General features: G+C 40.9%; 1 protein-coding gene across 1 annotated transcript in view; it reads right to left on the reverse strand.

Annotated features, from left to right (window-relative positions):
* cnksr2a (connector enhancer of kinase suppressor of Ras 2a) overlaps positions 1-23,561 on the reverse strand; it is a 410,446-nt gene that overhangs the window by 287,737 nt on the left and 99,148 nt on the right. The window contains 2 exon segments of the mRNA XM_048602521.1: positions 4,644-4,846; positions 17,885-18,048. Of these exon segments, the coding sequence (XP_048458478.1) occupies positions 4,644-4,846; positions 17,885-18,048 (367 nt within the window).

Consider the following 23,561-nt stretch of genomic DNA (forward strand, 5'->3'; position numbering starts at 1 on the left):
TGGGTGCATCTGGTAAGGCCAATATTTGTTTCCCATCCCTAGTCATTTCAAACGACACATATCATCACCATGTTGCAATGGATCTGGAGTCACATGTAGGCCAGGCCAGGCTACATAAGGATGACAGGTCTCCTCCTCACAAGGACATTAGTGAAGCAGGTGGGTTTCACTGTTACTATTACTGAGACAAGCTTTCGATTTCGGATGTTAATAATTAAAATTAAATTCCTTCTGCTATGTTGGTATCATACCTTAGCATTAACTTCAGCCTCCAGATTACAGATCCATTGGCATAACCACTACACCATTATTTTACACTAAAGGTTACGATTGATCAACATCTGTAAACCTAAAAAATTGATTTTACTTGTGAAGCATTTCATTTCTTCTGTGTTTTTTAGGTTTATTTTCCCTTTCTCTTTTATCTCTCTCCAGAAATATTTAGCAATCTTCATTATGCTTCATGGGCAATGATTAAATGTGTAGGAGGACAACAGAGAAGGTAATGTTAGGTGATATGCGGTAACATTGAGCCCTGCAGGCTCGTGTGGCCTTTTCACCACAACAAAAGTTTATTTCCACACATAATGCTGAAAAAAACTCAGTAGGACTGACAGCATTTGTAGGGAGAGAAACAGATTTAACATTTCAAGTCCACCATAACTTTTCTTCTGCAAGGACAAGGGCAGCAGATAGCTGGGAACACCATCTTCTCTGCAAGTTCCCTTCCAAGCTGCTCACCATCTTGACTTGGAAATATATCACCGGTCCTTCATTGTCACTGGGTCAAAGTCCTGGACTTCTTTCCCTAACAGTATTGTGGGTCTACCTGGAGTGATTGGAACACTGCAGTTTAAGAAGGGCAACTCACCACCACCTTCTCAAGAGGGAACTAGATACAGACAACATTTGCTGGCACTCACATCCCATGAGTGAATTTAAAAAAAGGGAGTTCCCAGCGTGTAGCATCTGAGGTAGTGTGGAGCTAGACTTCAAGTATGGCACCAGTAGTATGCACACAAGGTCCCTGCAATGGCAATTACTTTTTTCACTCCTGTTGCATGAGTCCATAAAATGGGCAACACAGAGCCCAGATACACAATAAATTAGGTGAAAAACTGAAGATTGAGCGAGAAAAGTCACCGGGAGCCATGGTGGACCGCACACCACGAATCTGACTCGGCAAAATACTCTGTCCGAGAAACGGGAAAAATTCAGATCGTGGAACTTCATTTAATCTCAGCACGAGCAATGAGGTCTGCCCATGGTGAATGCTGACTGAGATGGTATGGTAGGTGTCCTGGCAAAGGAGATGTATGGCTTGGAACGGATGGGGCTTGCAGAGTGGGTGAGTGGGGATTGAAAGGATGAGAGAGGTGAGGGCCGTTTTATCTTTGACTGTTTTTTGTAAAGTTGCAGACAGTTGTCAGAGCACTCAGCCAGGCTTTTCCCTAAGCCTGCTTCCAAAGCTGGCAAGCTCTGCACTAACCTCTGCCTGGCACGATTCCAACTAAAGAAGAAAGAACGAAGAAAATTACGGCACAGGAGCAGGCCCTTCGGCCCTCCAAGCCTGCGTAAATCCCGGCAAGCTGGAAATCTCCCACACCTTCAGGACCATTGTCTGCAGAGTCAGTAGCGACAATTCAAGCCTAGTTGTTCAAGGCATTATCATTCCATATCAATGATTTGGGTAGAACTTTCATTGCCATCAGTGATCAACTGCAAACAATAAATCAATTAACTAATCTCATTTTATTTAACGTGATTCTGATCAATATTATTGTGCTGTAGCTCTGGATAGAGAAATTAATGCCACTGCATTTATTGATGAGAGCAATGGTCACATTATTACCTGCATCAGCAGTCTTCAATAATTTATCCATGTCTGAAGGCTCAATTAAAGCAGCTTAAACAAAACTACTGGTAAATATAGAATATGGTTGAAAACCATTAACACAACATAAAATAATAGGTATCTCAGTGATAGCCCAATTTATGACTTTGTAATTAATTTTAAAAAATTCCCTTAAGCACAATTAATCACAGGACAGAACCAATTTCACCAGATCCACACTGCACTTTGTCAACAAAACAGAATTTATATTTCTTTTATTAGATAAACTCATTTTAAGTAACAAATTTGAGTTTTAGTGTCAACAGCATATACAAGTGTTAAAAGCACATACAAGTATCATCTATAGATTTCTGGAGGGGGCATCTGTAGTTTGGAAAAATTGGAAAACAGAGAAAGCATACAGACATCTAACAAATAAAGATCTTGTATTTATATAGCATCTGTCAAATTTGCAGAGCCAAGCCATGAACATTTCTAATAATGATTACTACCTCGATAGAGTTATGTAGGCAAAGGATCACTCAGGATTGTTGTTGTGGCCAAGGAATTGATCTGCAAACTTTCTCTTGGAAGCAGATGCAAAATCCAAATAATAAAATCTGGGTTTCATACTCTGGGGTGCATTTCTCCAGTCTCATTGTTGGAAAGTAAGATCGGAAAACCCGCACACAAATAATAACTCTGGGCTTTATCAGATGGCTGGGAATTGTATAAACGCTACCACAAGGTGGTGCAAAGTACATGCATGCACCAAGAAGTCAAGTGAAATTATCTACCTGAAAATTTTATAATGACAGAGTAAGTAGGAGTTTGACAAATGTTAAATACAAATTAAATCCAGCATCTACAATACTTGGCTGTTGACTTAATTTGAAATGATTTCTATCGAAAATGAGCCTGGCCACAGGACAGCGATCATTTTCTTACAATTTCAGCTTGATTCAGAGATGTGACGGCATTGAGGAGTGCTTTTGGCTTCAGATGTTATGTTTCCAACTTTTTATTTCTTGGCTGTTTTCTTCACTAATTGATTCCTGTCTGTTGCGTTCTTATTACCATATCATTGGCCACTTTCCCCTTCAGTTGCCTTCCTAACGATTATGATCCTTTCTCTATTTTCCTCCTGATACTGAACTTGATCTGGGGCCAACGCTTCTCCACATCGACCCCACAGTCGGCAAAAGCTTTCTTTATTGTGGCTGCGGACATTCCTTGCTAAACCTGCCCCAAACCTTGTTACATTTCTAACGAAAAGCTATCAACACCAAGAATCACTGGCATCATCGGTCATGTACAGCTGGCTATCTTTGAATGGATGGTGGCCATCTTGGCTGATCATCATATCATTCACTGCATATTCTCCAGGTAACATCAAGGCACTCAGCTAAACTGGCCACCACCCATTGAGCATGGGTAGATGGTTGCCAGTGACTCTTAAAATTCACAGCTTATCCTCAATAAAAATTCAAATTTCATTTGGAATTAACATTTGTTGAATCTTCACTTTCTCTGTCGTAATAAAGGTGCCTGGCAGATAGTTTACTTGACCTCTCTAAGTATGCATTACATTGTGCCACCTGCTGGTGGTATTTATACGTTTTACAGCTTACCATATTGCTGGTTCGATCTCTGTCTGAATTCAAGGTGAGTTTCTGGACTTAGACCGCGGTAACTGCTGCTGGACTTTAAGCTTATACTTATATGTTCTCTGAACATCCATGAAAATTTGAATTTCTTCATGCTCCTTTCTTTTCTGTCAAAGTCCTGTAAATGTTGGTTTCTTTTTTTTACATTCATGCTCTATGTTCTATAATTGCACTGTTTCTAACAGAAAGATATACGAGAATGATCACCCATAGAATCTACACCATTGAGATCTATTTGACTGGAAAATGTGTCAAAGATTCTTAGAATCCCTACAGCATGGAACCAGGCCATTCGGCCCATTGAGTCCATGCTGACCCCCTGAAGATCATCCCATCCAGATCCAGACCCCTACCCTATCCTTGTAACCCTGTGGCTAATCCACTTAGCCTACATCCCTGTACATGATGGGTAATTTAGCACGGCCAATCCACCTAACCTGCACATCTTTGGACTGTGTGAGGAATCTGGACGAAACCCATGCAGATACGGGGTGAATATGCAAACTCCATACAGACAGCCACCATGGGTGGAAGTGAAGACCACCCCCCCCCGGCCCGCCCGGGTTCTAATCACTGAGAGACAGCAGTGTTAAGCATCAATATTTTCAGGTTAAAAATGTATGCTGACATAACACGAATGTTGGGCTAAACTGTCAGCTTGGAGGTCCAATGATGCAACAACTGACAGGGAAAAAGCAAGTTCAATAAACCAACTTGAGGAAGAGAGTAGGTTCAATAAAACTAATTAATCAGTGTTAATGAAATACACTCAGATAAAGCAGTTTTAAACAGAATTATTCAGCACATTATTCATGGTTCAAATCACTAAATATTTCAAGTACTCTTGAGATATTTTCCAGTTAGATAGTAACAGCGGATTTAGGAATTTTATTTATTGAAACTCAACTTCTTTAACCTATTTTTAATCGAAATTTATGCAATTGAAACTTATCTCTTAGTCAGTATGTACCGACAAAGCTACTGTTTGACCCAAAAGGGTGTGTAGGATTTGTAGTTAGGATGATTGGAAATTTAATTATCAAGGCAAATAAGAGTTCCATTGATTTGAACCAATTAATAACCCTACACACGTTTACAGTCTTTCACTCATAGTGTACAAATGACTACAATCTGAGAACTACCTGTCCAGCCATGCCAGAAGACTTTTAGCAGCACCTATGAGATCCACTACTGACGTCAGGAAATCATTTGGCAATCTTCTTGAAGTCCTTCCATCATAGTGCCCACTCCTCCTCCGACCAGTTATGAAATTCTGGAGATTTTTAGCAGAGGCGTTCAGTTTGTGCGATAATGTTTTGAGGTTCTCGGTTTCAAGTCCATAGTTCTAAAAAAGACGAAAGAGCCAAATAATTCTGTCTGAGTCTGAAATTTCATAATGGTATTGTCTATGCTTGATCTTTGCAAATGCATCAAACAACCAGACATGATAATGCTTAAACATTGTCTTTTACTGTCGACCCTCCCACCTTTGAACACAACACCGCAACCTGTATCTAAAATAAGAAGATTATTTAGAAAATGCAAACTGACTTTTCTTAAGCAGGTATCATGTATGAAGCGAGCTTATAAAGCATAAGTCCCGATTATGTTCTACTTAGTAATAATGTGCACTTTTAAGATTTGTCACTTATTGCTTTAAAAAGTTGTGCAAACATAATTTAAACTTCACTGAAGAGAATCGGCTATTAGTAAAAACAAAGTAGTGTGGCTGCTGGAAATTGAAAATAAAAGCAGAAAATGCTGGAAAAACTCAGCACGTCTAGCAGGTTCTGTGGAGAGAAAAACAGAGATAGCATTCAAGTTTGATAAGCCTCCGATCTGTTATCTGCACTCTGATTTTTTTATTAAGACCTGTTGACGGGACACAGAGCGCCTTCATTTCTCTGCTCCCCATGCCCACTCTAACCTGTCACCCTCTGAACTTGAAGAGACATATCGGACTCGAAAGGCTGGGCTAAATCTGACTGTATTTTGGCTGTGCCATTTTTGGTGAGTTTCATGGAGGGTTTCCCCCCATGGAGGCCAAGTACGTTTTCTCACACAGCCATCCCAAACTCGCTTCATTGACAAGCTTCCCCAGCCCCATGGCATCCACTGCTAGCACGATTCTCCCACTTTCCATAACCAGAAATACTCATCACAGGTGGACAGCTGGGGACCCCTGCTGCTGGCTCAATCTTTAAAAGGGTCATTGTGCAACCTTCAAATGCCATAAGTCCAGAGCTTCCCCGCCTGGTTTATGACATGCACCCTGGAGATGGAAGATAAGGAGAAATTGGTGCCCTGCTGAATGACAGGGAGGTCCAGGTGGATGGGGGATTCAGACAAGAGCTGTCCTCTTGCCCTGGGACCGGCAGGGGAGGTCAGAACACCAGCCCATGGTAGACTGGGCTATGGTTGCCAATTGGGCCAGCGTGATCTCAACTATCGAGAGAAATGCACAGTGATGTCACAGGAAGGTCACCATCACTCTCTGCTCCACCAGTGTAAATGCTACCCTCTTCTCTCTGCCACCTCATTATATCTCTGCTACTGCCTCCCACCAAAACTCATGCTTTACCAGTTTCACGACTGCCTGAGACATCTTCTCCGCTCACCCCCAACCCAACCAATTCCTCCTGCCTACTAACCCTGCAAAGCCTCTGCATCTCCTACTCACTGAACTGGGACACCTCAGCACCACCTCTCTTCCACCTACTCCAACACTGACAGCTGAGCCAGCCACTTTCATCTCACTCACTCATTCCCATAGTCTCATTACAGGGGATAACAGCCCACAGTAGGGCAGGAAGAGACGAGACGGGTAGTGGGGTGCCCGACATTCAGCTCCTGGCATTCCCCACTTGCCCCCCAAGAAAAAGATCCTGGCCACAGCTGTCCTGAGCTCTCCATCCCACACCCTGGACTGATATCAGACGAGATCTTTCACCGACTCTACATAAAAACTCCTGATTGATAGCAGTCCCCTGAATTTGAACGAGGACTGCTCCCCTTCCATAAGACCATCAGATAAAGGAGCAGACTTAGGCCATTCAGCCCATTGAGTGCTCCACCATCCGATCATGGCTGAAATGTTTCCCAATCCCATTCAACTTTGAGACGTGGCCATTCAGTTGACGTACATACAATGTATTTGCCACATGGGCTGTTGGCACAAGCTATAGATGTATCATTGAGATACGACAGTGCTGTAGAGCAAAGTGTCCATCCCTTGACTGATGATAGCTGACAATCGTAACAAGCTTTGTGTCTGTGCTAAAAGGCAAGGCAAGACAGAAGGAAGTGAGCATTTAAACTCTCATCGAGGGGGCAAAGTACAAAAAGTCAAGGCAAGATCAGGCAAGGGAAGAATGCTGTCAGCACCCACAGAGTTGCAAAGTGAGTGAGCACTAACAGTGCGAGTAGACGGTACTGAGACACAGCCTGGCCTAAGCTATAAGCTGCAACCCTGTGTACAAAGTGTGCTTGCAGCTGCATTGCAATGAAAGGTGCTGGTGCATTCCAAGGTGCAGCATTGAAGTGTAGAACAGTACTGTAAGTAGATCCGAGATTTGCTGCAATGTTGTGGTGAGGTTGGTACATGTGAGGTACCAACAACCATGGAATGCGTGGGTGCACGTGCCTGCTGCCTATTCAGTGTGTCCTGAGGTGTTGGCGCCAGTGGTCCAAGATGGAGGTCTGGAGGAGAAAGTAGTGAGCTGGAGTCACCAGGGATCTGCTTTGACTTCCATGTCACGAATTCTCGGTATCTAGTTTCCAGGGAATGGAAGCCTGCCTATTAATGACATGAGATTACCTTTTTTTTATTCATTCATTCATTCACAGGATGAGGGAGTCACTGGCTCGGCCAGCATTTATTGCCCATCCCTAATTGCCCAGAGGGCAGTCAAGAGTCAACCACATTGCTGAGGGTCTGGAGTCACAAGTAGGCCAGATCCCAAAACATTATGTGGATCTCTGGATTAATAGTCTTGCAACAATACCACTAGACCATCATCTCCCCCAATGAGGGTAAAAAACAGTGAGAATCCATGTTAATTCACTCAATAGTGAGAATCCCATCTCAACGTGATTGAAAAGTGCAACCATTTGATCTCAACATTGAGAATGGCCTCACTTAACATTATATCCAATTTTCCAGAACTACTCACCAAAGTCAACAGCATATGAAGAAGGGGAATTTTAGGAGGGGCGACTATATGTTTAGTCAAATAGATGGGTCTCAAAGACCATAAGACCATAGCAACATAGGAAATCGGAACATGTGTAGGCCAATCGGCCCCTCCAGCCTGCTTCACTATTCAATAAGATCATTAGCTGATCCAACATTCCTTATCTCCTCTTTTCTCCCCTTTCACCATAACACTTGATTCCTCGACTGATCAAGAAACTATCTAAGTGTTGAACTTACTGAAGGAATCTGCTCCCACAGCTGTCTGTGGCAAGGAGTTCCAAAGACTTACAACCCTCTTAGAAAATAAATTTCTCCTCATCTCAGTCTTAAATTGGTGCTCCTCTATCCTGAGTCTATGCCCTCTGCTTCGAGACTCTGCCAAGAGGGAAAACATCGTCTCAGCATTTACCCATAAGAATCTGACATGTTTCATTCAGATCATCTCTCATTCTTCCAAACTCCATTGAATAGAATCCCAACTTGTTTAATCTTTGCTCAAAAGACAATCCCTCCATACGAGGGACCATCCTCGTGAACCTTCTCTGGACTGCCTTCAATGAAACAATATCTTTCTTTAAATAAGGGGTCCAAAACTGTTCACAGTGCTCCATTTGTGGACTCACCAGCACCTTGTACAGTTGCAATAAGATTTCCCTCCTCTTACACTCTAACCCTCTTGAAATAAGGACCAACATTCCATTAGCCTTCCCGATTACCTGTGTGCTAGTTTTCTGTGTTTCATGCACAAGCACCCACAGTCCCTTTGTGTGTTACAGCTTTCTGCAGTTATTCTCCATTTAAATAATATTCTGTTATTTTGCTTTCCCTTCCGAAATGAACAACTTTGCATTTTCCCACATTATAATCCATTTGCCAACTTTTTTCCCATTTACTTAACCTATCAATATCTCTCTGTAAACTGTTTCTATCCCTCTCACAACTTGCCTTTCCACTTATTTTTGTGTCATCTGCAAGTTTGGTTACAGTACATTCACTTCCTCTCCAAGTCATTAATCTATAATGATAGACAGTTGCGGTCCCAGCACTGATCCCTGCGGAACACCACTGCTCATGAGTCACCAATTGAAAAACAACCCCTTATCCCCACTTGGTGTTTCCTACCCATGAGTCAATTCTCTATCCACACCAACATACTATGTCCCACACTGTGAGTTCTCATCTTATGACCTAACCTATAGTGAGGTACCATGTCAAACACCTGCAAGTAACTAAGTTTAATACCTCAAGAACTGATTCGTTTGAAAGTCAAGGAAAGATCACTTTGAGAAATCTGTTGAAGGGTGTTAACACTTAGGTCTGAGGGGACATCCTGTGCCAGAAAGTTACTCCATGTGGCTCAGGGGATGGTTACACTGCTGACTGAAATCTTGATAACACTCATAGACTCTGCATAAACAAAACAAAACTTAAACTAAATAATGAAAGTAAAATAAAGTTGCATTTGCTATATCAAATCTTTTAAATAAAGCTGACCTATTAAAAGTACACATCATTATATAAATAATAACAGTAGAGAATGGTGATAAAGGGAGGGGAAGGAATTGGGATATGAGGCCTTCACCAACAAACAGTGCAGCTCCTGCACAGAACTGGAAGGTCACTTATCCACATCGGAGGTCAGTAGGAGCATAGATTGGCTTGGAGGCAGCAAGGTGATATGAGGGGACAAATTGCCTCAATTTAAAGTACATGATTATAATAAATATTCGCGGGGCAGGATAGAGTTGGGCCAATCAGCCTTGGAAGCAGGTTTTAACTGTTCAAAGGGGCAAACCACTATCAAATGGGTTTATTTAGAAAACCTGCCTTGCTTCTTTGTTCCAGTTATTTTAGAAGCCAAGCCCCTACCCCTCATACACACCATGTCACCTGTATGCCAACTCATGATTCCATCTACTGCATGTCCGCTCATATCACCTTGCTGCCTCCAAGCCAATCTATGGCCCTGTCCAACCCTCCAAGTCAGTTCATGCCTTAAACCAACCCCATACCTCCTCATCCCCTTCCCCACCCATCTCTCAAGCCAATCACTCAATATCGTTCATGGGCTGACCACTGGAGAAATGTGTAGATGAAAAAAACAGCTCCTAACAATCTAATACAACTCTAACCTGTACACACTTGATAATGAAAAGAAAATATCCCTCATGAAAACCATTCAAAAGTTTTAAATCTCGAGTGGTGAAAGTGAAAGAAATGCGGACGAAAAGAAAAATCACTGGAGAAACTCAGCAGATTTGGCAGCATCTGTGGAGTTAATGTGAAGTTAATGTTTCGGATCCAGTGACCCTTCGTCAAAACTGATAGTAGCTAGGAAAAGGTGCAGATGGCAGCGACGGCTCATACTCCTGCAACAGGTGGAGATGTAGCCCAGAAAGAGCAAGAAGAGCAGGCAGACAGACAAAGGAATGGATAATTATGAGGCAGTGAGAAAGAAAAGCTGATCACGGGCTCCATGTGAAAATGAGGTTGGCTGTGCCTGAAGCAGCCTGTGTCATGACAACGGCCTGTGCAGAAAAGATATGGAAGAAGGTGCTGAGGCTCTAAAATTGTTGAACTGGATATTGAGTCCTGAAGGCTGCAGGGTCCACAAGCTGAAAGTGAGTTTGTTCTGTTCTTCCAGTTTGTGCTGAGCCTCACTGGAGCCCTGCTGCAGGCTCCGACTCAGAGGTGTTAGGCCAGGGAACACAGTGCTGTGTGGAAGTGGCAGGAAACCGGGAAGCTCAGGGTCATTTCTACGTAACGAAGGTGTTCCACAAAGTGGGTCACCGAGTCCATGACTTGTCTCCCCGGTGTAGAGGAGAGCCTATTGTGAGCAGCAACTCAATTGAGTGAAGTGCAGGTAAAGTCACACAGAAGAAGTGTTTGGAGCCTTGGATAGTGAGGAGGGAGGAGGTAAATGGGCAATGTGTGATTGCATGGGAAGGTGCTATGAGAGATGTTGGGAGTGGAGGAGGAGTGGGCCATGGTGTCCCAGAGGGAACAGTGCCTGCAGAATGGTGACAAGGAAGGGAGGGGAATATATAAAAAAAACAAAAGAACTGCGGATGTTGTAAATCAGGAACAAAAACAAAGTTGCTGGAGCCACATAGAGTAACTTTATGGCACAAAATGTCCCCACTGACCTAAGTGTTAACACCCTTCAACAGATTTGTGAAAGTGATCTTTCCTTGACGTTCAGTTCTGAGGAAGGGTCACTGGACCCGAAATGTTAACTCTGTTTTTTCCTTCACAGATGCTGTCAGACCTGCTGTGCTTTTCCAGCAACTTTGTTGTTGTTGAAGGGGAAAATATGTCTGGTGTTGGCATCCTGCTGAGGGTGGTGGGGATGGCGAATGGTCGTGCGATGGATGCAGATACTGGTAGGGTAGAGGATGATGACCAGTGGAACCTCATTTGAGGTTAGAAGTGGACATTTCTGAGGCCACACGTGGCAATGTCCCATCCGTTTCCTGTACCTCTGCCCTCACCACCCCCTTCTCCTCCCTCACACAACACCAATAAATTCCCTTTGATCTTTGCTTTCCCACAGGCATCTGCATCCAGGGGATCATGGAATGCCATTTCTGTCACCTCTAACATAGTTGTCCCATGGCCATTGGCCAAAAGAGTTCAGACAATTGATAGACACAGTGTAAGTCACCTGCCCCCTGGAAATATGATATAATAAGGGCTGGGGCAGAGGGATGTTCTGAGGGCAGTTTTCATCAAGCAGACCTTGTAGGCAGCAGATCTCATCAGTTGGTCCCTACAGAGTAACCTTCATTGATCAGTCCTCACTAGGCAGATGGAAGATGGACCAAAAGAAGAGTACCTACCACCTCAGCAAAAGAGCAGGATGCTGCCCCCGCCACTTTAACAAGATCATTTCATGCCAACAGTTTGATTGTCCTCTGGTATCAGTCACTGATACCAATTGTCACTGTTGTATACTTTCTTTATCTAATTAACTAACATATCATATCTAAACTGATACTTCTTTGCAAACTCAGTAAACCATGAAAAAATTACTGACAAATTACCGACTGCCTATCTTAGATAACTGTGATCGTGAACGCCAAAAAATTAACAATAGTGAAGAATTTGGAAGAATTGTGTTCAATGTCAAGTGAGGCCTTTCTTGCCATTGAGACCACCACCTCACATTTACCAAGCAAAGCCTGGAGGCTGAGATGAGATTATTACAAGTAAGTGGCAAAAGACCTATTAATAGGGATTATTGCTCGTTATGATGTACATTATTAATTAATCTTGCCTCATTAATATATAAGTTCCTATTCTACCACCTGCCAAATAGAAACCAGGTGCCAAGAATTCTTGACACAAAAGTTAGTGGGTACCTGTGACAGCAGCTCGCTGCTTGCTCCTCCAAATCTCCATCTTGAACATCCAGCATCAACATCTCAGGGCATGCTTCATGGGCAGCAGCCCATGCACCCCATATCTATAGACACTGGCATCCAACATGTAGCATCCCACGCATGCCAGCCTTTCTGCATCATCATGGCACAGCAACAGCCCTCTTACAACACAGGTCTGCACATTTGCTGTTTGCTTATTTGCTCATTCTCACAGAGGGTGGTTCCCATGTGGAATGACCTTCCTGAAGATGTGGTGGATGTGGGCACAATTACAATGTTTAAAAGATGTTTGAATAAGTACATGAATAAAAAAAAATTGGAGGGATATGGGCCAGGAGTGGGCAGGTGGAATTAGTTTATTTCGGGATTATGTTTGGCATGGACTGGTTGGACTAAAGGATCTGTTTCCGTGCTCTATGACTCTCTGACTTATAAAACAAATTGGGTGACACAGTGGTTAGAACTACTGCCTCATAGTGCCTTCGGTAATTGTCCTTGTGGATTTGCACAGTGTCCGTGTCTGTGTGGGTTTCCTCCCACAGTTCAAAGATGTGTAGGTTCAATGGATTGGCGATGCTAAATTGCGCATAGTGTCCAGGGGTATGCAGGTTAGGTGAGTAGCCATGGTAAATACGGGGATACGGTAGGGATTGGATCTGGGTGGACGCTTTTGTGGCTCTAACAAACTTTCAATTCAACTAAGACCTTACATACAAAGGAACAGATTGCACAGAAACATGCCCCAGCTCCAAACTGTTGCAATTATAATTAGTTTGAAAGAAATTAGCAAGGGACGAAAATGCAATCCATGACCATGCCACATTTTTACTACTGAGGGCTGGGACTCAGGTAGAAAATTTACAGACTGTTACTTGTCTACAACAGCTTGCACCCCTGTGCCAGCCGGTGATTCCTCACCTCTGGGTCAAGTTCAACATTGGGATTTAAACTCATAATCCAGTCTTACTGCTGTACTGTCAGAAAACTGTGCTGTTGGGTTCGATATTAACTTGGAGCATTTGGCGGTGATACTAAATTAGTGTGAAGATACAATTGACTGTTCTTCTGGTGTCCACCCCAGTATTGCCTCAAAAGGTGTACCTAAAAATAAACAGGCCAAATGGTCACCCATCTCACTGTTTTGCCATGTTACTGACGTAGCTTGCTGCCACTTTGCAAAACAACATTCCAAAAGCAATTCACTGTAAAGTGTTTTGAAGCACTTCGAGGAACTTATTCATAACGTAGAGTAATTTCTACCTTTCATATTCAAGGAGGAAAGGTAAATAAATTGTACATAGCAGCAGGTCCTTCATTAATTACAAAAAAAGGGAATCCGACAATTGTGAATATGAACAGTCGGAAATGAGCAGATTGTTCACTCGTATAAACTATATTAAGAACGCTAGTTATCATATAGCTTACGTCACAATTTCATATTTGGAAATTATTCAGATGTAGGAGGCCAAGCAATGAGGCAACTCTCAAAATCAAAACTCACCGAAGTGTAAAAACATTTTTGTTCATTTGTTTGACTGCTTCAAAAAAGTTGATTTTATATCAGGAGTCTCACCTAGATAAATATCCAGTGCATTTGCTAGTCATGAAGCTGTCATTAACGTTCATATTTACATTGAGATCAATCAACTTCTGAACACCCTTGATCCACATTTATTTGAAAAGACCCACATTAAGACTTCATTTTGTTTATCTGTTCTATTTAATTTTCTGGATTGACTGAAGAGACCATCTAAACAGACTTTGGTAAATAAATGATCAGGATTTGTTAAATGACCCAGAAACACAAATTCAATTAAAATTAAAAGGTTTAAGGTTCATAAGGGATGAGTAATTTCCACCTTTTCATTTCATAAGCTGGGTAAGGGGATTGCCTAACCATTATAGAGTTGCCTAATCTTTTTTTCTATCATTTCTAAACTAAAAAGAACTCAGAAAAACACAACAGCTAATAATGAAGAGGTATCAGAGATTTTTCTGCTTGAGCGGTACAACCTTTCAACCCTCCACCCATGTATATACCTCGGGAATTTTAAAAGGCTTACATTACCACACCTAACTTATTTGGGAATGGCATCAACTTTGAAAAGTAAGGAAGTATTTTTATGGGGACTGCAATGAGTAGTTGGAAATGGGATCATAGCTGATCTGTGTCCCGGAAAATTCTGGATGATGTTTGTTCGTTTGTCCTCCCTGCTACTGTGGAACAGTAAGGAAACATTATGAGGAACGCTCCACGTGTGAAAACAGGGCTATCAGCCAGGGCAACCTTTTTTTTTAAGATTTCTGATGTGTTTGTGAAAGTAAAATCAGCTGTATGGACTAATTAATTCTTGATTACAAAAGTATAAGCTGAAGTATTTAGAATAAGCGTGCTATCAAAAGGCTGTAATACAAAATCCAGATGACCATGAATATTAGATGAGTTTGTTTTGACAAGAGAAAATATTGAGTAATATAATTCAAGCTGTCAAAATGCTTTGGAGCGTCAATGATCTAATTGAATTAGAACATAAGCACAGAATTTATTTGAAAGTAGTAAGCAGGACCAGAGATTAAGGAAAATCGATAGACAGACAGATGGAACCTGAGTGACAACAGTTGCTGAAGTGCAAATTAATTCTCTCAAAATGTAATTGGGGAGCGGCAAGTCAGAGTTGAAAAGAGAAATATGCGAAAAAAGGTACTAAGGCACTTCTTCTGATTTCTAGGAAGATAAAACAGTTTTTATATGAGGTTTTCATGCAGGAGATTAAAATGGCATTGACCTGCCAACTTGTCTGCTTGTCTTATGTTATTACAGGTGGAGTATCTAGACTACATTCTAACTTTGTAACTTGTCAATCATGATACATATGACAAATTTGAAATCAGTTTTTCAGGATAGTTGTTTAATTTAGCCATGATAGTATTCTGTCAATCAGGTCTTCACTTTATTTTTTGCTGTGCATTCCATACTTTCTGTCATTTCTACATCATAATTCTCAGACAGATGCCAGGAGGAATCTTAAGATTTGATAATCTTGTTGCTTCATTGTTGCTGCAAGTACATGGGACCGTTACAGTTCAAAATAAGGCCAGTCAGCTCATTGAAATCCTGTCTTTTCTTCTGCAAGAGCAATTCAGCTAATCCCCAGATTTACCTTGCAGCCTTCCAATTTTTATCTCTTCAGGTGATTATCTAATTCCCTTTAGAAAGCATAATTGAATTTGCCTCCAACACACTGTACAGAATACAGTGTATTCTCCAGAATACGGCACAATACTCCAGTTAAAGCCTAATCAGTGTTTTATCAAGATCCACCACTTTCCTTATCTTGAACTCCATGGTATTGCAGGTAGTTATGGACTGCTTATCTGATATGTAGTACTGATGAGCAGAAATTTCCTGTAATTAAATATCTGGAAGAATGAAGCCATTGTCTTCAATCCTCACTCCAATCTACTGACTCCAGCAATCTCCCTGGTAAATCTGAGATTAAGCCAGTCTGCTCACAATCTTGGTGGAACATCTGATTCTTAGACCAGTTTCTGAATTCACATCTATGCTATTATTAAGACGGTCTCTCTCTATCCCTGTAACCTCCCACAACTTGTCCCTGTCTCAACACGTGTACTACTGAAACCCCCATCCATTGTTACCTGTAGACTCAACTATTCTAACACACTCCTGGCTGGTTTCCCACATTTTACCCTCCATTAAAAGATCTGCTCTCGTACTTTAACTCGCACCACGCCCCATTCTCATCACCCCTGAGTTCATTGATCTACATTGGCCCCTGGTCAAACAATGCCTTGATTGTAAAATTCACATCTTTATTTTCAATCCAACTGTGACCTCCTCCAGCTTCACAACCCTCTAAGATAAATGCAGTCCTCTGGCGTCTGGTGCATTCCCAATTTTATTTGCTCCCACCATTGATGGCCATGCCCAAGCTCTCAAATTCTCTCCCAACACCTCTCCACCTCTCTTTTCTCTTTTAAGACAACTATTAGCACCTACCTTTTGACCTGACATTTCCTTATGAGGCATAAGTGACACGTAGCTTTACAATGCTCTTGTGAAGCAACTTGAGAGGTTTCAATACAGTAAAGATGCAATAGGCAATACATAAATATAACATTAGTTGTTGACGTTGTTTTCGAATACATGCCTGAACCATTTCTGGGCTCCAATGCCTATTGCTTCTGAGATCCACTTGCCTGAATGTTGTTTCTAGAAGTAACCAATCAACAGGCTGCTTCCAGGTGCCAGTCCAAGGACCACAGATGGACTCCCAAGCAAGTGGACCACTTGGAGCACCCAAGATTGCTGGTAGCTGGACCCCACTAAGAGGTGGGCTCTGCCAATGTAGATAGGAAATCATGGGCCTGCCCCAAAATGGGAGAGTCCTCTGTAAACTTCAAAAATGGGCACATAAAGTGTGACCAGATCTTCTAGGCCATTAGTTCAGCGAAGAAGTTCCTCCGCATGAGGTCTTGCAGTTGCAATTGTAGCGATCCTGGCATCAGCAGCTCCTGGGAATTGGGAGGGGAACATTAGGCTTTGTTCTGCTTCCGAGAGAATACCTCCTGGCATGTGCCAGGCTTAGCTTCAGCAGGGGGCCCATCCACCACAAGTAAGGTTTCAGCTACATCTCCAAATTGTCCCTAGCTGTTAATCTGCTGATATTTATCTATGTGCCAATCCTGCATTGGTAGCTATGACATTCAGATTCTGCTTCTGACAAGATTGAACAGAGGTGAAAACAAATCCAGAATATAATAGAAGATGTTCTCCGTTCTCTCAACTCCAAAAGCTGACTTGGTGCAGCTAATAAAATTCCACTCCCTTGCTATGCATCTAAAGCTCCAAATTCTGTGTGATTTATTGACTACTTTGTCAAACCGCCTTGCTAACTTCAACAATCCATATATCAATACCCATTCCTTCCCATGGTCTCTTTGTTTCACACTATTTTATGTTGCTTCTCCATTCTTGCTTCCAAAGCACATCACTTCACACTTCTCTGTATTAAATTTCATCTGCCATGAGTCTGCCCATTCCACCAGCCTCTCTATGTCCTCTTGAAGTCTGGCATTATCCTCCTCACAATTCACAATACATCCAAGTTTTGTATTTGCAAAATTTGAAATGTTATTTGTACACTGAGTAACTCTAAAAGTGATAACCATGGGAAAAACCAGTCTCGTGCTGACTGAATTATAGGACAATATAACTTAATCAATCGAATGTTGAAAAAACACGTTAAAATACTTACTTCTTTTCTGCTAAAAACTTGTAAATACAGATTTTCAGCCAAACAGCCTCATTAATACATTATGTTCTCCAAAGGGCCTCCAAACAGAATGCATTTATGATAGAGAAGTCAAAGTGACTGTGAAACATGGAAGATGTCTAATTTCCATGATCTACAGTACTGAAAAACTTAACGCTGTAAACTGATACCTCATCCTGTACTCTATCAGCAGGGCCTAAACAGATCTGGGGGTTGGGGAACAGACAGAAATGGCTGCTGACTTCAACTTTTAAGCTTTCTGACTCATGCTGTGCCACCTGTTGCCATATGTTGCAAGGCAGTCGTTGAATCTGACAGCACAGGAGACCATTCCATCCACTTGGGCTCTCTGAAAGATTTATTCAGTTAGTCAGCCTCCTTCATTCATTCACCATAGCCCTGCAAAATTTCCTCCCTCAGTTACGGGCTGTCTTTTCTGAAAATGTACCAGTTTGGAATACATTTCTTAAAAATTCTGATAAAAGAAAAGGCGAAGAGGTTGTACTCACCAAAGCACACAACAGGTCCACTGCCTCCAAGATCAGCTCCTGATGGCCAATACGAGTGACCCCAAGCTCCTCTAGTTCCTGATGAGTGATTCTCAGAAGTTGATCTCCACTGACTTTTTCCCTGTCAAAGTTCTTAATGTATTGTTGCAGGCAGTCATCTAGGCCTAATGATAATGAACAGAAAACAAAATTAAACCTCTGTAAAGTATAAATCTAAGTACACAGCACATCCCATTGGAGCTACACTGCTGTGGTATATTAGTTATGCGCAATCAATTTGGAATTGTGTGTGACAGCAAATAAAACATGCAAATGTTTAATTTCCCTTCAGTACTTCTGTACTCCATAGCGACAACATTTTAATCCACTGAACTGCAGTAATCTAATGCTTTGTAGACAATAAATTCAGCTGCTATATAATGGATACTGTGTAAGTTATAAAATATACATTTCAAACCAAAGCTAAAAGTATCAAGTAAATCTTTGAACCCTTCATTTGAGATGCTGGCTGTGCTTCAAAGGTAGCACCTTCGCCTCTTGTCTCAAAAGCAGAATTAGACCATTAGGTATAAGAGCAGAATGAGGCCTTTCGGCCCATTAAGTCTGCTCCACCATTTGATTTTTATCTCAATCCCGTTCTCCTGCATTCTCCCCATAATCTTTATCCCCCTACTAATCAAGAATCTATCTATCTGTCTTAAATACACTTTGGAAATCAATTCAGTCATGAATGGATAATCAACAACTGATTACCACAGTGATCAGTCATAGAGTCATGCAGCATGAAAACTAGCCCTTTGGTCCAACTAGTACATGCCTCCTTTCACCAGCCCTTTTCAACATGATAACCAGCTAAATACTGATACCTATAAAAGCTCATTCAAACTTAATATCTAAATGCATTGACATTTAGCACACTTACATGTGTAAATATGAATATTTGTGTGTTTTTTTCTGTTTTTAGTAAATTACAACTTATGTTTAAAAATATCCCACATCATTTCTCATCTATTAAAATCAGGCACTGGGTTCAAATTTAACAGAAAATGCAATCTCAGATGATATACATTGAGCTAATGAAGGAGCTGGTCATTGACTTTGGGAAGTGGAGTGGAGGACATGCCCTTGGCTGCACCAGTGGTGATGAGGTGGAGATGTTAAGTCCCTGGGAGTGATGATCACCAACAATCTGTCCTGGTCCATCCATGTCAATGCGATGGACAAGAAAGCACAACAAAGCCTCCTGAGGGAGTGGAGACAAAGGAAATTTGCCGTGTCCACGAGGGCTCTTACCAATTTTTATTGATGCACCATAGCATCCTATCTGGATGCATCACAAGAAACTCCAGAGAGTCATGAACACAGCTCAGTCCATCTCACAAACCAGGCTTCCATCTATTGTTTCCATCTACACTTCCCGCTGCCTTGAGAAAGCAACAAACATAATCAAAGACCTCTCCCACCCCAGTTATACTCTCTTCCATCTCCTTCCTTCAGGCAGAAGATATAAAAGTTGGAATATAGGTACAAACAGGTTCAAGAAATGTGTCTTCCCCGCTGTTATCAGACTTTTGAACAAATGTCTCAAATGTTAATTCTGATCTCTCTCCCTGCACCTTCTATCTGACTGTCACACTGCATTCTGCACTCTGTTCTGATACTCACATGCACTTTGTACAGTACGATCTGCCTGTATAGCATGCAAAACAACACTTTTCATTCATACTTGTGACAACAATGATTCAAATTCAAACTCAAGGAAATTTAATGCAAATGACATAAACCCTAAATAGGTTTCAAAGACATATAATTTGGTATCCATTTCTTTTCTAATTAACAGAGGAGCTGTTAGGAAGGTTGATCAAAAGTTTATTCCAAGAAATAGCTTTTAAGTAGACCATTATCGGAATCAAGACAATTTATAGAGAGAATTCAGGAGCTGGAAGAGGTGTCCACAATGGCAGGGTGAGTATGAATAACAGACAATTCCTTTGATTTTAAAGCAAAGAACATGTTTTATCGACACAAAGCAGAAAATCCACTTCACTGATATCCACCTTCAATCACTTTTCCCAGTTCTTATTCTTATTACTTAGATGGAAAATAGGATCATGTGCATTTTTTAAAAAAATCTTCATAGCTGAATATAAAATATTTGACTTTATCTAAATTGGTCATGCAATGCTGTTATGTCTAATTTCTCATATCACAACCTGTAGTGATTAGCTGCCTGACTGAAGTTGAATGGATCTTTTGAAAAATGTCAGCTACCACAGAGTTCTACATATGAAAAATATTGCTTCTGGGGCAGGTTTCACTGCCTACATTAAGTTAGCTTGATCAGTATCAAGCACTAAATGTATCCAAGGAAGGATCTGTGAATTCTAATATTTTAAAGCCTAATGTCTGTGACAGTGAAAACAATTCCTAAAGACTTTGAGAGGAGTCTACAAATAAACACTTGAATTCAGTGCCATCGGGAGCAATCAGCTCAGTGTTTGCAATAAGTTCCTCACGAGGCTAATAAGGAAGTTTTAAATTTACAGGGTGCTTTAAAAATTGTCTACTTGGACTGACAGCAGAACTCAGACAGAATGACCATCAGAAAATGCTCTGCTCAGGAAAAAAATTAAACAGTAGCGTTCCAATGGTATCCATTTTGTACTATTTACAATATTGAGCAGACATAGAACAGGATGTCACAGACTTGTTAAATCTACTGATGGCAGAGTTTTCTGGTAGAAGAATAAGAGGAAGAGAGAACGACAATCTTTCAAAAAACCTTAACTAATTATGTCGATTGGCTCAGAGACAGTAGACAAATTTTAACGTTTATACATACATAGATAAAGCACAAAAGAGCAGAGAACAGTAAATGCGTAGAACACGAAAGGATTTGTCTCTCCTGTCAGAAAAACAAAGAAAAGGCTTTCGAGTGATCACATATACTTGAAATACATCTGGTCACAAGGCAATTATTAATCAGACAACTTAGGATACTGGTATTGGTCATACTGACATACAGACTTATAGCAAGGCCAATATTAAAGTGAACATGCAGTCTAAATCATTGGATCTCAAAGTGAATATAAATACATTCAAAATAATTCACAGATGAATGATCAGGACAAGTTCACACTGTACGGGGCATGGAAGAACCAAAAGACAAGCAGATGCTTGGCCTGCTATGTTCATCCAGCTCTACACCTTGTTATCTCAGAATGATGGGATTCAGCCTTCAAAACAATCATTGAAAAGTGCAGCTGAGGTACAGAACAGAGAAAGAAAGAATAATCCATAAACCATGATTACCAGTATGAAAAGGGTTCTTCTCCTCAGTTGAATATATGTAACAACCTGTCTTTTATTTTTTTCTAAAATTATGGACTGAAATGAAAGAACTGTTTTGAAACCAGTGTTCTGAAAGGATTTGTCAGCAAGTAACATGACACTCATGCCAAGCATTGTAAACGGCTGAAACAAAGAACCTAATTACTTGCAAAGAGTCAAATTATTTGCAATAAATAGTCATTCTTGTTAACTACAGAAACCTGGTCTATGCTTTCTGACAACCTGGGTCTCTAAATCAGGTAAATTTTGTGTTCTTACTTAAAAATCTTTAACTTTTAGGAAAAATCCAGGAAGAGTGGGACTTGATTTCCAATGGGATACCCCAGTGAGGTGTGACATAAACCTGTGGAACAAGTTTCCAGGGAAGGGAGTTGATTAAGCCTGACTTTTCGCTTTGAAAAGCTAGCTGTAACTACACATTTGAGAAGTAGGACTGAACGTTATTCTGACAATGAAGAAAAACAGGGATTCTCTCCTGCACACGGGATGTTAGGAAAGGAAATTACTGTTTCCCAATTCAGAACAAATATACCCATGATAGGATTAATCACACATGTGGCTATTGTGTCCATTACAGTCACTATCTTCATTTCATTTGGTGATCTCCCTACCCCGGGTGCCTCCAAACTCATGGCCTTCCAACCCCACACAGCTCGCTTTTACCACCTTCCCAAAGTCCACAAACAGGATTCCACACAAATCCACACCTATCATTTACTCCTTACCCCCTCCCCTCACCCTATCTTCTACATAAAGGCAACTTTTTTCCTAGCTACCATCAGTTCTAAGAAAAGGTCACTGGATCTGAAACATTAACTCTGATTTTTCTATAGATCCTGCCAGACCTGCTGTGCTTTTCCAGCAATTTCTGTTTTTGTTTGTGTTAATCACATATGGATTTGTTGGAACATTGTGGCTTGACTGAGTGACCTTAGCTTACTCTGTATTTTCTTTGTGTGATAAATATGCCCAGTTGTATGTGCAATATTCTCTGGCGATTTAATACCAAACAATCTGACTTTACTTCTGCCCAGACCTCTATGGTTCATGCACATCACTTCCTCCACTTCTATTTTATTCTTCTCTATCTCCCCAGAGCACAAATATTGATCTTTCACTACATTCCACTGCTGGTAATAGTCACGATTTTTCAAAGTTAAAAGATGTTCCATTATCTTCAATTTCACTTGAAGAAGTGGAGCATTAAAACCAAGAACGCTCATCAAATGCTTGAACCATGAAATAATTTTGTTGCCAACTCAATTACAATGAGCGATAGCTGAGGTTGGTTTGATGTCAAAATTCTGACATTTGATGTTTAATTTCCACACATCAAAAATCCAACTTTTGTTTTGTGGTTAAAGATCCCATTGTCAACTGGCAGTCGAGTCAGATTTTTCCGAAGATATTTCTGCTTAAAACCACACTGCAGCAATATCTGAAACTCATTCCTGATGTAGCTGTTTCCAGCTTCATTCATACTATGCCAACGAACATTTTAAAGGTCACAATAGTTAGCAGGGTGTGGGGAACGAGTTGAGAGGGGGATAGACTGTGGGATGGATATACAACATTCAACAATCTGGAAATGTTAACATGATGCGCTAAAAAGGGAAGGAACTGAGTCTACAAATAAATCTCTAAAGTGGTTATGCTCATTTTGTGCTTCTGAAGTGGTTTCCAAATATAACAGACAAAATATTTTTAGACCTTACCTCACTTTTCTCCATTAACCAGAGTAAAAGCTTGGTCATTAACAAATGTCTACAAATTGAATTTTAGACTGGAATTTCTGGGTCATCGTGACTGGCTACTTCAAATTTTCATAAATAAGTTTTGATGCCCTCAGACACTGGTAGATATCTGTTAAAACTGTTTTATTTTTTTAAATTAAATTCTTCTCAAATGTTTCCACACTGTAGGGATTCTATGATTCTATGACAGCTTGTCAATGAATAATATATTAATACAATCAAAGAATGGTCACTGCTCGGCAAGAAACCATTCAGACTGTCACGTCCATGTTGGCTCTCTGCTTGAGCAAATCAGCTAGACCCTACCATTTCACTACGGCCATCGAATTATTTCCTACTCACTTAATTATCTAATTAATTTTGAAAGCCATAGTTAAATCTACCTGCACCACACTTGCAAGCAGACATTTCAGATTGCAAATCATTTGCGATGTAAAAAAGCATGTTTTCTCGCATCGCTTTTTGGTTTCTTTGCCATTTACCTTAGACTGGTGTCCACTGTTTTTTTGTTCTGCTTTTTTGCACCTTCTGCCAATGTGAAGAGGTTCCCCCTACTTACTATGTACATACCC

This window comes from Rhincodon typus, chromosome 11 (assembly GCF_021869965.1).
Source record: "Rhincodon typus isolate 14 chromosome 11, sRhiTyp1.1, whole genome shotgun sequence".
In the NCBI taxonomy this organism is placed as follows: Eukaryota; Metazoa; Chordata; class Chondrichthyes; order Orectolobiformes; family Rhincodontidae; genus Rhincodon; species Rhincodon typus.